The sequence below is a fragment of the Lotus japonicus genome, chromosome 1, assembly GCF_012489685.1.
Source record: "Lotus japonicus ecotype B-129 chromosome 1, LjGifu_v1.2".
Taxonomy (NCBI): domain Eukaryota; kingdom Viridiplantae; phylum Streptophyta; class Magnoliopsida; order Fabales; family Fabaceae; genus Lotus; species Lotus japonicus.
Window position 1 is genome coordinate 5687572 of NC_080041.1, and position 13921 is coordinate 5701492.

At 37.1% G+C, this 13921-nt stretch overlaps 2 protein-coding genes across 2 annotated transcripts; one reads left to right on the forward strand and one right to left on the reverse strand.

Moving 5' to 3' along the window:
* Positions 1 to 942: 942 nt before the first annotated feature.
* LOC130733218 (uncharacterized) lies at positions 943 to 5355 on the forward strand. Its single transcript, XM_057585339.1, has 7 exons — positions 943 to 2292; positions 2391 to 2456; positions 3076 to 3220; positions 3307 to 3525; positions 4098 to 4287; positions 4405 to 4600; positions 4961 to 5355. Exons 1-7 carry the CDS (start codon positions 1136 to 1138, stop codon positions 5073 to 5075), a joined length of 2088 nt encoding a protein of 695 aa, XP_057441322.1. The 5' UTR covers positions 943 to 1135; the 3' UTR covers positions 5076 to 5355.
* Positions 5356 to 6979: 1624 nt separating this feature from the next.
* On the reverse strand, positions 6980 to 9370 carry LOC130731539 (glycerol-3-phosphate acyltransferase 1-like). Its single transcript, XM_057583839.1, has 2 exons — positions 8545 to 9370; positions 6980 to 8131 (listed from the first exon to the last, which is right to left on the reverse strand). The coding sequence occupies exons 1-2, from the start codon at positions 9277 to 9279 to the stop codon at positions 7247 to 7249; spliced, it is 1620 nt and encodes a 539-aa protein (XP_057439822.1). The 5' UTR covers positions 9280 to 9370; the 3' UTR covers positions 6980 to 7246.
* Between the last annotated feature and the right edge of the window lie 4551 nt (positions 9371 to 13921).

Below are 13921 nucleotides of genomic sequence, written 5' to 3' on the forward strand. Positions count from 1 at the left end.
CTAGATAATTTGTATATGTTTCATAGCATAGTTTTAAAACTCGGCTCGGATCTCCCGGTTCGACCGTGATTAGGTACCTTGGCCGGTCCGAGCCCCCTGTTGGATCGGTTATGTAGTTGGACTGGATATGATGTCATCAACTCGGTCACAACTCGGCAACTCGGACGTTAACTCGGTAACTCTGTGACGTCAAACTTCGAATTTCCCAGTCAAACCGAATTGAAATCACGTTCAAAGATAATTATTTGGTCAAATGATGTTTAATCGAGAGATATTTAAAAAACTTGTAAGGGAGCTGGAGTTAAACACATGACCCGTAAAGAGAATAGGTGAAGTCTTTCCACCAAGCCGCTTTGGTTTTTTACTAAGAGATTGCATATTTTGTTAAATATCTGATATAACAACGTATATCATACAAAAGTTTTCATAAATATTTATTGGATTGGGCGATCCCCTAGGGGGGCTACGCTCAGGGGTTACTCGCCAAGCGGCGGTCGCCCATCCTGAGAATTGGGCCTCCTTCAGCGAGCCCAACCGGTCCAACAGAGGTAGTTAAACTTATTAGGCCCAGCTCCCACCCTATAAATAGGGAGCGATTACCATTTGGAAATGACTCTTGACTCATTTGCTAAATAAACACAAGAAATTCAGTTATATTCTCTCTCTAAGTGCAATCTCTCTACTCTAGGGGCTATACCCTCTCTCAATGTTCATGGCTAGAACATTTATATTATAAATTTTATATCTTTTAATACAAACCTAGTTAAGTCATCGAATGACTTACTGGTTCGACCAGTGACTCATTGACTCACTACTTTGGCCAAGTCGATCACCGAGTCGATTTTTAAAACACTAGAAAATCTTTAAAAAACTAAACTCTCACAATGACAAACTTATCAAATGACACTATCTACGCAATTCTCTAGCTACACTCTTTTGAGAATATTCCATTTCAGAGTGAGGCCACGACTACACCCAACTTGACCAAACTATGCAAGTGAGTGATAGAACTATATAGAAGCCCAGTTTGAACGAAAAACAAAGTCTCACACATATCAACCGTTACAGAAACGATATAGTTTGTTTGTGCTCACTACTCAGTTGCAGAATTAGGGCACAAATCGCATCAATCACCATGTCTTCGTCGAGAGAAGGAGACCCGAATCTGGGTTACCTGACCCGAAAAGACACGGAGGTCAAACTCCCTCGCCCGACCCGAGTCAAGAACAAAACCCCCGCTCCGATCCAAATCACCGCCGAGCAGATCCTCCGTGAAGCCAGGGAGCGGCAAGAAGCAGAAATCCGCCCGCCGAAGCTCAAAATCACCGACCCCCACGAGCTCGGCGAGTATCGCCTCCGCAAGCGTAAGGAGTTCGAGGACCTCATCCGCCGTGTCCGATGGAACACCAGCGTCTGGCTCAAGTACGCACAGTGGGAAGTCTCCCAAAACGACTTCAAACGCGCGCGTTCCGTCTGGGAACGCGCGCTCGAAGTCGATTACAAGAATCATACGCTCTGGTTGAAGTATGCAGAAGTGGAGATGAAGAACAAGTTCATCAACCATGCTAGGAACGTTTGGGATCGTGCCGTTACGCTTTTGCCGCGAATCGACCAGCTCTGGTATAAGTACATTCACATGGAGGAGATGCTGGGGAATGTGGCTGGGGCGAGGCAGGTTTTTGAGAGGTGGATGAAGTGGATGCCGGACCAGCAAGGGTGGTTGTCGTATATTAAGTTTGAGCTTCGATACGGGGAGATTGATCGCGCGAGGGGGATTTTCGAGCGGTTCGTGTTGTGTCATCCGAGGGTTGGGGCTTGGATTAGGTATGCTAAGTTTGAGATGAAGGGTGGGGAGGTTGCGAAGGCGAGGCAGGTTTATGAGAGGGCGGTGGAGAGGCTCGCGGATGATGAGGAGGCGGAGCAGTTATTCGTGGCGTTTGCGGAGTTTGAGGAGAGGTGTAAGGAGAGTGAGAGGGCTAGGTGTATATATAAGTTTGCGCTTGATCATATTCCGAAGGGGAGGGCTGAGGATTTGTATAGGAAGTTTGTCGCGTTTGAGAAGCAGTATGGGGATAGGGAAGGGATTGAGGATGCTATTGTTGGGAAGAGAAGGTTTCAGTATGAGGATGAAGTGAGGAAAAACCCTTTGAATTATGATTCCTGGTTTGATTATATTAGGTTGGAGGAGAGTGTGGGGAATAAGGAAAGAGTTAGGGATGTTTATGAGAGAGCTATTGCCAATGTTCCTCCTGCTGAGGAGAAGCTGTATTGGCAGCGATATATCTATTTGTGGTATGTTTGATTTGAACTGAATTGGATCATTTACACATCTTGTTGTTTTACATTTTGTATTGATATTAATTATTTGTTTTTTTTTGCGTGTTACTTAGGATTAATTATGCACTCTATGAAGAGCTTGATGCTGGAGATGTGGAGCGAACAAGAGAAGTATACAAGTATGCAGCCTTTTATAAATTTGAAGTTTGATAATTGATAATAATCATATTGTGCTCGCTCTATATGTCACAAATATCTATCATATATAAATCTATGTTGTATTTATCAATCTTATTGGCAAACTGCTTAAATTTTGGCAATTAAGAATCTGGTGAAGTGTTAAGAGAACTGATACTTGAATGGGGATATGTAGTTGAGTAGGCTGCAGATTCCTTTTAGCTTATGTGCAACAAATTTATCTGCTGGACACTGATGATATCAAAATGTAAACGGGTTAGTAAAGGTGCAGTGGAGTTGGAAACTTTTATACTAGTTACTAATTAATAGGCAAAAAGTAGAATTCAAAATTTTAGAGGAGGGAGGGGGGGGGGGGGGGGGGGTTAATTCTTTATAGAGCAGAATAGTCCTTTGTTTATCTGTAATTTCTTTCCTCTGAATTCTGCAACCACATTCAGTTTATCCTTTACTACCTGTTTTTTACATTTTCTGTCATCATCCCTTACCATATCAGTATTAAGTATTAACACGAGTGAATTTATCTTTTTTTTTTATAAGCATTTATCCTATTCAATTGAGTATTAAGTCTAACTCTGCTCTTTGTGGCTTCCATTTCTTCAGGGAGTGTCTTAACTTGATACCTCACAAAAAATTCTCATTTGCTAAGATGTGGCTTCTAGCAGCCCAATTTGAAATACGTCAGCTGAATCTCAAGGGTGCTCGTCTAATATTAGGAAATGCTATTGGAAAGGCTCCTAAAGATAAGGTAATATATGCGTGGTTGAAAATATTTTAGCTTTTATTAATTGCAATGTGGTTAACTTTCTCACTAAGTTTTATCTTTTATAACAGATTTTTAAGAAGTATATAGAGATAGAACTGCAGCTTGGTAACATTGATCGATGCAGAAAATTGTATGAAAAATATTTGGAGTGGGCGCCTGAAAATTGCTATGCTTGGAGCAAGTATGCAGAATTGGAGAGATCTTTGTCTGAGACTGATCGAGCTAGATCAATATTTGAGCTTGCAATTGCCCAGCCAGCATTGGACATGCCTGAGCTGTTGTGGAAGGTACACATTATTTATTTCTTGCAAAAATCAATGCCTTGACTTAGTTGCATGTACTGTGCGATTCATTTTTCATGCAGCTCATGAACTTAATTACAGAATTAGGTTGGGTAGCTTTTTTATACTGTAGCTTTTTTATTCTATAGCTTTTTGATTCTAAGTGTTCACTCAGTAAATAGCATCTTGTACTTTAAGTTCTATCCATAACCTTCAGTCTCAATTAGGATTTGATCTCAGAACATAATGAAAACCATCTTTCGCTATATATAAAATAGGTGTAACAAGTTTTGAAGACTGGGCCATTATTAATTTGTTATGCTTTTTAAATTAAAATGAAGTATGCTTTTAGCATTGCTTTATGAGAATGCGATTTTTAATCGCTTCTGTTTAATGGTCCAGTGTGCCCTATGAAGACATCTAATATATAGTTAATTATGCCCCCGTGTGTCGGCCTCTGTCTTTAAGAAATCATCACTATGTTTTCTTTTATGTTATTTTCTTTCTCCCTTATTGTGGTCTTGTAATGAATACATTGTCTTAGATAACCTAACCATAAATATTTACATACAATATAGGCATACATTGACTTTGAGACTGCTGAGGGTGAATTTGAGAGAGCAAGAGCACTTTATGTAAGGCTTCTTGATCGAACAAAGCACTTGAAGGTCTGGATAAGCTATGCAGAATTTGAGGCAACAGCTGTCGATGAGGGTTTAGACTTACCAGAAGAAGAACAAAAGAAGCAATGCATTCAGCGTGCTAGAAGTATGTGATCCCAGTGCTATGCTCATATGCTGTTAATTTATTTGGAATTCCTTCAATTTGAACTGAAGTGTAATAAATTTCTGATTTCCTTTATATTTCATTTTGTGCCTGCACCAGGGGTGTTTGAAGAAGCTCTTAACTACTTCAGATCGTCGGTTCCGGATTTGAAAGAAGAAAGGGCAATGCTATTGGAAAAATGGCTTAACATGGAGGCTTCATCTGGTGAGCTGGGTGATGTTAGCTTAGTCCAGTCTAAGCTGCCCAAGAAGCTGAAGAAGAGAAGGCATGTTCCCACTGAAGATGGTTCTACTAGGTATGTGACTAATTCATTGTTTATCTGAACAGTTCGCAAACGTAAAGTTGATATGGCTACTTATGCACCATGGTCAATGCTATTATGTTAGAGTTAGTCCACTTTTAGTTTGGATCAGCTTATTTTTTTCTCAGACGAAAAACTACTGACATAAGCGCCTCTCCATAATTGGTTCTGACTTTAGAATCAATTTTAGAATGACTTCCAAACATGCACTTATGCTTTTGGCATTGTGCATGTTGAGAAGCCATCAGCTGTCTGCTTTTTCCCTGTTAATTTTGTAACTATCAATATATTTTTAGCTATTCTAATTTTGTTAGCCTATTTTCCTACTTTATTTTTGTTAATTTGATTTTGCAGAATTGAAGAATTCATCGACTATTTATTCCCTGAGGAAACTCAGACAACCAATCTCAAGATCTTGGAAGCTGCTTACAAATGGAAGAAGCAAAAATTGTCTAACGATGATGATTAGCTCGTGGATCTGTAGAATGCTTCTTGAGTGTATTCATTGCCAAGATTTATTGTTGTATAACTGGCAAGCTTCATCAGATAAGTCGATTGTGACTGAAGTTTGTGTTATAGAACCACATTTGAGTAAAACTTGTAAACCGTGACTTTCACCCACGACTGATTAAGGCAATAGTTGGTTTGATCAGAACTAAATTTTGTTATTGAGTGTACATATGAAATCAGATATTCAAAAAGGGTTGTTCACAACTTTTGTTAATGTAATTCGCAAGTTTGCATGCTTACTTTGAGAGAAGTTTATCTCATTTGTTGAAAAATTAACAATTTCATATTTTCTATTAATACCAAATTAATATATCTTTGATCCTTCCATTTTATTAAGTCTGCATTATTGTATAAAACTAAACTTCTCACAAGCCTTCAACAAAAATCCTCTTACAAAATTATATGCTAAAGTACATCAATGACTGCACAGGCATTTCAAATTGCACTTTCAAGATTATTTACACAAATCGTGCACATGAACTCAATAGCAAAGTGATTTATTTTAATTGAGAATTAGTGGGTAAGCATAAAAGTATAGTTGATAAAATAATCATTTAAGTTGTCTCGAATTTCAAAATGTAGAAATAAATATGGAAAAAAAAGCTCGTGTCTGGACAAATAATAGGGTGCAGTTGTTGGAACAGGCCCTAGTAAGTCAAAAATACCATGAACATGTCATCTTTGATCCTGAATAAATAATCTCGTGTCTGGACAAATAATCAATTATGGAAAAAAATCTCGTGTCTTTTTTTTTTGGTACAGGAAAAAAAAAAAAAAAAATCTCGTGTCTGGACAAATAAGAGGGTGCAGTTGTTGGAACAGGCCCAAGTAATTCAAAAATACCATGAACATATCAGGCCCTAGTAAGTCAAATATGATACTGCACAGTCTCTATAGTTCGCTACAATTTGATTCTTGACAATTTCAGATATTTCTAATATAAAAATCAAATTTCAATACATTTAAAAAGTATAGTAAAAATACCTTGACTATGACTATTGATTTATTTGTTTGAGCATGTGAACAATGTCGACTTTGTAATTAAAGGTTAAAGCTACTTTTAATGGGTGGATAAAAGAAGTGTTACTAACACATTCTTTTAACAAGTGTTACGTGCTAGACTAATATTTAGGTGTCTATTCCAACAAATGATTTTTTTAAGATTCAATGTTATGACATTACTTTTATATCACCAAATAAACACCTTGTTGCTTTAACACTTTTTTAAATCAACTATCTTTATGTGATCAGTTGAAGTTAACACATTTCACATTTCTCTTTTTTTTTTGAAACAATTTCACATTTCTCATTTATTAAAAAAGTTTGTCGATTTACAAAAAATCAAATCAATTACATAGTGTGTGTTAAAGAGTGTCCAAAACAAAAAAAAAGTGTAACCTTTTCTCTTATATAAAACTAAACTGTTTACAAAATTATATGCTATTATACATCAATGACTACATAAACATTTGAAATTGCAGCTTCAAGATTATTTACATAAATCTTGCACATGAACTCATTAATTCTCTGAACACATAAAATTAATGTACCCACCTACCTATCAACATCTCATGCCTTCATTACCTTTTAACATATTGATCTTATAAAGTTTTCAAGACGCGTTCCTACTAAAATTCGGTCGGTTTATCTCAATTTTCACTATATAGATCAATATATGATTGATTCAAGTAAGACATGTTTAATTTCTCTTCACCATATCTCAGGTTCTAATATAGAAAAAATTGTTGTTGAAAGAGCTAGCTTCATCACAGTGTGAATGTTTTCAGCTCGAACATACTTCTAGATGTGTATGTTGGCTAGACGAAGAAATGGAAATACTTGTCTTGAAACGGGAAAAAATATTTCATTCTAGATGTGTATGTATAGCTAGAATTCAGGTAAACTATATCCTATGTTCACCTTTTTTTGTGTGGAATAGGGAATTGGTACATTTCTCGATCAACAAAGGCTGAGCTTTCATTTAAGAGTCTCAAGTGTACCTAAATATGCTTGACACTACCTTAAAATCACAATCATAAATGTCATCCAACAATAACAAACAAAACCACAAAAAGTGAAACCAAAACACAAGTGTACAAAACAAGATATAAAGAGTAACATCATCAAGATTCACAAGCACTTTTTCCACTTCTCTTGTTGAACAACACTCCCATCATTCCCTGCTAGCATCATGTACTTATCCCTCCTAGTGAGTGTGGTGCACTCAAATCCCAAAGCATCACCCAGTTTTTTCTGTATATAATTTGCCACATCAAAGCTTGACTTTCCTCCAGCACATGTGAGTTCCTTAGGCAGCTTTCCAAGAATCTCAACATGATAACTAGGCCTTGGATTCATGAAGAAGAAAATTGGGTCCAAACACTTCAAACCACTTGCTGTGGTCCCATAGAACATGTTAACATGAGCATTCATAGCCACAGGGACAATCTCATCAGCTAATTCAGCAAACAATGAGCTGAATCTTAACAAATATGGCTCCCTACAAGTTGTTCCTTCAGGACACACCACCAAATCCCCTTCTTTTAGAAGCCTCTGCATGGTTTCACCATCTTGTTTTCTATCCCTTGTCAATCTCACTGTTCTAATTGGACTTATGAACTCAGAAACTTTGCTCAAGCTGTATGTGACTGCAGTCAAAGGCTTTGCCAAACATGTGCTGAGGAAAACAGGATCCAAGAGAGTCCTGTGTGTGCAAACATAGAGAACCCCTTTGTTAGGTTCTGATCTTTCAGGGATCATAGAGCCTTTGACTTGAATATCTATGCCACTCCAAACACCTAACATCAATGCCATTTCATAAGGAAGGAGAACACCAAGGAGGATTCTGTAAATTGCCAAAAGAATCCCAATGGGAAGCCACATGAACATGCAGAGTGTTGCTGAGGGAGTAGGCAAGAATGCAAGCCTTCCATCATGGAATATTAGAGGCTTTGGATATTTGTCCCTTGGCATCACACTGTTCTTGCTGTCATCATTGTTCACAACATAAGCTTCCTGTATCATTTTCAAGTAGCTGGAATTAGACATTAATACATCGATGGAAATCAAAACATGTCTACTAAAATGCAAAAAAAATCGCCATGTCAAAAGAGGAGATAACAATGCACACCTGAAAAATAACAGGTTTTGTGTTTAATTAGCTTTTTGCTTAACCTTTTTTTATTTTACTTTAAGTGGTCTAATTATTTTAAATAGAAGACAAGTCTCGGCGCAAGTACAGTTACTACCATGTGTTACTTTGCGGTTACAGGTTCGAGCATGCATACATCAGATCCACGAAGTGGGCCCGGCACCTTTCTAGACCTCACGCATAGCGGGAGCTTTATAACATCATGTTTGCCTTTTTTAAACTCAATTTTTTCAATGTGAAAGGTTACTAAATTCAAGATCATTAACTTGAGACTTACCTTGCAAAGGGAAATGAGAAGATGATGATCATGAACACTTGAGCTTCCTATTCCAATATCAGGCTTTCTATCTCCAAAATATTCCTTGAGAGCTCTATGCTTCACAAGTAAGCCTGAGCCGGCAAGCAAACCAGTGAAGTAGCCACCAACAGCATGCAACTCAGTGCCGATAACAGCGCCGACACTCAAATACTCCTTGAGAAACCCTTCCACCATCACTCTAGGCACACTTGTGAACACAACTTTAGACCCTGCTGAAGCCAGAACCTCATATGCATGGAGGTTGAGATTCTCCAAGTAAAACTTGGGTAAAACTGCCCTTGAAATGTTATCCATGTTCTTCACTCTTAAACCAGAGAATGTTATGAAAGTCATGACCTTAAGCTTCAACTCATGGTCTAAAATCCAAAGTACAGGACAAGACAGAAGCAGAACAAATGCTCTAAAAATGCTGCCACCTTCAAAGGCAACAAGCATGAAGTAAGGAAAAAAGGAGTGGGACCTCAGTATAACTCTATGAATGTCACAAACAAGTGTTTGTGATTGTGATCCTCTACTCTCCAAGTCACATTTGGTAATACTAGGGAAAGAGGAAGGTTGGTGTGGTGTTTTAGGTGAAAGATGTCCCAAATGAAAACCAAAACTTTTCACTTTTCTTGCAGCTCTATAACAAGAGTTAGCAAGAAGCTGGTACAAAATCCATTCCACAAGCTTGAGAAGCACAATTGGGAACATCTTGCTCTCTCAAAATTCTTTTTTGGTTGATTGTGTTTGAGAAGGAGATATGAGGAAGAAGAAAATACTGGAACAAGTAAAAGAAGGCTAATGTGTGTGCCTATCTGGAGTGATGAGGAAGTGTGAGCCCAGAATATTTATAGACTCATTAAAAGTTAATGTAGAATTTAGTTAGGCATTAACTTCACCTTTAACTTTTTATATTTTCTTAGACATTCACCCTTTCATTTTTTTTTTCATGGAAGTGCTTCCTACATGTTGCTGTTGCCACTTGCCAGATAACATTGGCTTGTCTAATTGACATAAATACAGTAGGTAGGTTAAAATGTTGGTGACCTTCTTTGAGAGTTTTATAGGACTATAGTATATTTGAAAAATATGGACCCAAATGCACACACAGACACTGTACTATACCAAATTTAAATGACATTGGAATCTGTGTATCTCTTTTGAAAGCCTAGTTTCTATCCCAATCCTTCCAATTTTCTCTTTGCCATTTTCTGTGTCCATATGGTCCAATAGAAAGTTAGATCACCCACATCATCAGAACAATTTGACTCTTCATCAAAAGCCCTTTTTGTACTAATCCTGGTTAGTCAAATTGACTTTTTGTTCTGAATTTGTAGCTAATTTCTGCTAACAATTTTGACTTTTTGTTCTGTTTTCTACACATTCCCAAGGCTATAATTAATCATACTTAAAGTTAATGGGCTTGGTTTTAACTTTTAACTTCTAACTGCATACTAATTAAGGTGCTATATGTGAAGTAGCTACTCACAGATCTCATGGCATTTGTTGTATCACACACAATACATATGAGATTTATTTTTATTTGTAAGAACTTAGTCATTTGTCACTTAAAAAATGTATATATCTATGACAGCATATAGTTGATAAAGTGTTCAAAATTTAATGCCATGCCTTTGGTACTGAATCTTGGAAAACCGTATGCAATTCTTTTTTCCTGTTCTGTTTCTGTGGGACGACTAGTACTCCCATTCATGTGATCTTCGTTTAGTAGTTTGGTGAACCCTGAATCATTTGATATGGCTGTTCAATGCACATAAAGTTTGCATGGAAACATTAAGAAGACTCATCAATCAATGGCCTCTCATTTCCCATTTTATATTTTTTACATGAATAAATGAAAATGCATATTTCGTTATATTATTGGATGCGGATTCATTGCAGTCACTCTTTTGATGTAGTTATTTCAGCCAAACAACATGAACTATAGAATTGAAATCGGACGGTAAACATTTGATCAATAATTTAAATATAAATAAATGCTATATATAAGTTATTAATCAAAATTTAATGGTTTGAATTAGTAACGTGTACACTGTACACCAAATTCAAATCCAAGTTGTGGTCATCTTATAACGTAATTCTAGTATATTTCAGGTGAATTGACATGGCCACTATAACTTCACACACCACCTAACTTCATCATGTTTTTACACTGTACACCAAATTCAAATCCAATGTTTGTTTTCACAATTCACAAAATTTAAGACACGTTTACTTATAAACTAGAATGTGTAGCTTCTAATTATAAATGTTTATGGAGAATTTATTGTGGAACTAAACATATTACTCATATGAAATGAGAAAAAGGCATGGATGATAGGGGAAAATGAGGGACAAAAAGAAGCAAAAAGAGTGTATATGTTTGAATATAAATGAAATCTTCTATATATGAATGTCAACACTATTTAAGTAAATATCATAATCAGGCTACAAGGTGAAGACATAGCAAATTTTACAAATTATAGGATGGATGGCTATAATGAACATTCGCCACCTTCCTACTTTGTTTTAACTTCAAATTAAACTCATTTATTCCAACTAACTTAATAAAGTTCATTGACACATGTATATATTCCCGAGAACTATGATGATGATTTTAGGCTTTTATACCATTAAAGAAGTTCACAGTTAAGGTAGCTTTAGGTTCAGCTAATTAATGGTGGAATGTATGACAAGTCATACATAGCTGATAGCATATATGATTAATTAAGTTTTTAATCCTTATTTTACACTCAGATTAGGTTTTGGTCCATACCAGTAAAATTTTAAGGCTTTTTGGTTGCTACTTTTACATATAATTTTAGTTGCACCCTCTATTTTGTAGTATCTTATTATTAACCGGTGATGTGGTTATCAGAAGTTAGGGTGTCAATGTGGGCCACCTTATCTGTACTCGCCAAGCCCCGCTTTCAACAAGCTTAAAGTGGGTTGAGTCAAGTTGGCCCACTAAAAATTGAGTTAGAATTTTCAATTTGCTCGCTAATTACTAGCAAGTTGGTGAGTTGACTAATTGACTCGCAAGTAAAAAATATTAAACAAGGTAAGTTGGCCTGCATGTTTGCTAGCCGAATTGGTAGGTTGGCCCGTTGAGTTGACGAGTTTATGAGCTGATTGTTTATCTCGCACGCCTGACTTGCAGGTTAAGTGGGTTGTCTCAGCAGATCAAACTCACACTCTCACCTCTAATATGAAAGCTAGTTAAGTTGCCATTGTCATGTGCCCTAAGTAGCTCTATATGACGTGTTTTACTTCCAAATCAGATGACATGACTAGCTTTGATTAGAAATACATCACTCTATGAAATGTTGTCATATCTAGTTAACATTGAATCCCCGAAGGTTAGCTCAAGTGATAAAAGTTAGGTTTACATGGAGAAGGATGAGGGGTGAAGAGTTCCGAATTTGAACTTTGAGGAAGAACTAATTTACTAACATTACTAACAACACATTTGCCTATAAAAAAATCTAACCATGAAATAACCAAAATTCTATGAAAATATAAGGATCATAATAGTAGGGACCAAAACCAAGTTTGATTGTAATTTTGACGATTTACAGCTTATCTAAACTCGTTTTATCTGATAAACCTGTTTTTCTTTTAGGGCAACAACTTATCCAAATCTAATTATATATTTTATTTTATTTTTTATTTTTATTTTTGATAGACAAATGGTAGTTGTTAGTAATATTAGTAAATTAGTCATCCTCAGGATTCGAATCCGGGACCCTTCACCCTCCCAATCTCTTTTATGTCTCCTAGCTCTTACCACTTGAGCTAACCTTTGGGGACAATTATATATTTAATTGAATAAAAGTTTTTTTTTGAAATCAATAAAAGTTATCTTTATGTACAATTTTTTCTTTGTTAATTTTGATCGCGTCTTGGATAAGATATCTTAGTATTAAAAAAGTAAATATGGGGACTGCGTGGATAATGCTCCAACAAATTAAGTGTTAATTAATTTCCTCTTCTTAATTAATACCATGTGTTTACATCGGGGCATTAATTAATTTGAAGTTCTGTGTTTGGCACATGTTGATAGTAATGGATGAGCTTTTACCAATTTTAATCCATGCATTAAGTATTTACTTACTACCGTATTTACTTACTACCGTATTTACTTACTACTCCTACTTACGAGTAGTAGCTTTTTCTAAAATAAAAAAAGCATTTAAAAGGAACATATATGTGCGTCCTGATCGGGAGGATCACGAGAGTGGGGCTGCCAAGAGAAGAAGTGAAACCGGTGTGCTGGACTGTTGAACGGACCCGGGAGGGGCTCCTGCAAGGGACTCCAATGCCAAAGTAAGTAGGGGAATCGAGTAAAGGTGTAGCAAAAATTGGAGAGAATAACGTACCTTAGAATGAGTGAGTTGCCCCCCTTATATACATGTTGGAGTATTAGGGTTGGAGCCATGCAACGTCATGCATGGCCCGTACTGGTTGGTTAAGGGCCGTTGGATCCTCCTGTTCCCTCTGCGGTTTGCAGTGATCCAATGGTTTAGATTACCTAGGGGCCCACCATCCAACCACCCTAGTTCCGTAGGGTGGTTGGCCTAGGTCAACCCCTAGGTGGTGGGGTCCATGTCCTCGGGCTAGGGGTGAGCGCCGTCCCGCTCGTGGTCGAGTCCACTCGGGTGACTCCCTTCCCTGGTCGTCCCACTCGGGCCCTACTCGGGTAACACCCTTACCTGGTCGTCTCACTCGGGTGACACCCTTCCCTGGTCGTCCCAGAACAGTAGCCCCCCAGCTCTAGTCCACTGAGGTAGTGGGCTAGAAGCTTCAGGTCAGGTTCGCGTGAATTTCCCTACGTCCTTAGGGTCGGCTCCTGCCAACCCTTACTGGAACACATCCTTTTAATATAAGAGCATCTCTAATGTTAGTTTTTATTTCTTAGTTCTTAGCACTATTCATGTGAGCCCGTATTGCCACATGTGTTTAAGCAACTCTCAAGTAATTTTGCTCCAACCATGAGTTCTTAGTTCTTAGTTCTTACTACTATTCATTTGGTCTCACCAACCACATTATTTATACTTTTTTTTCCATAAAGTAATAAAACAAAACTTATAAAGTAATAAAGTAATTTGGATGAGAGAGAAATAATTAATATTTTAAGCTAAAAACTCAAAAAGCAAAACATCTTATATAAGAACTGAGTTCTTATTTTTAAGAACTAAGGAGTCCATGCCAGCACCTCCAATGGTAAAGTTCTTAGTTCTTAGTTCTTAACTCTAAAATAAGAACTAAGAACCTTGCATTGGAAATGCTCTAAGTTTTCTACTAGTAGCTGGTTAGTCGAGCAAATAATTATTATTTGTCTTTCCAATCTAGC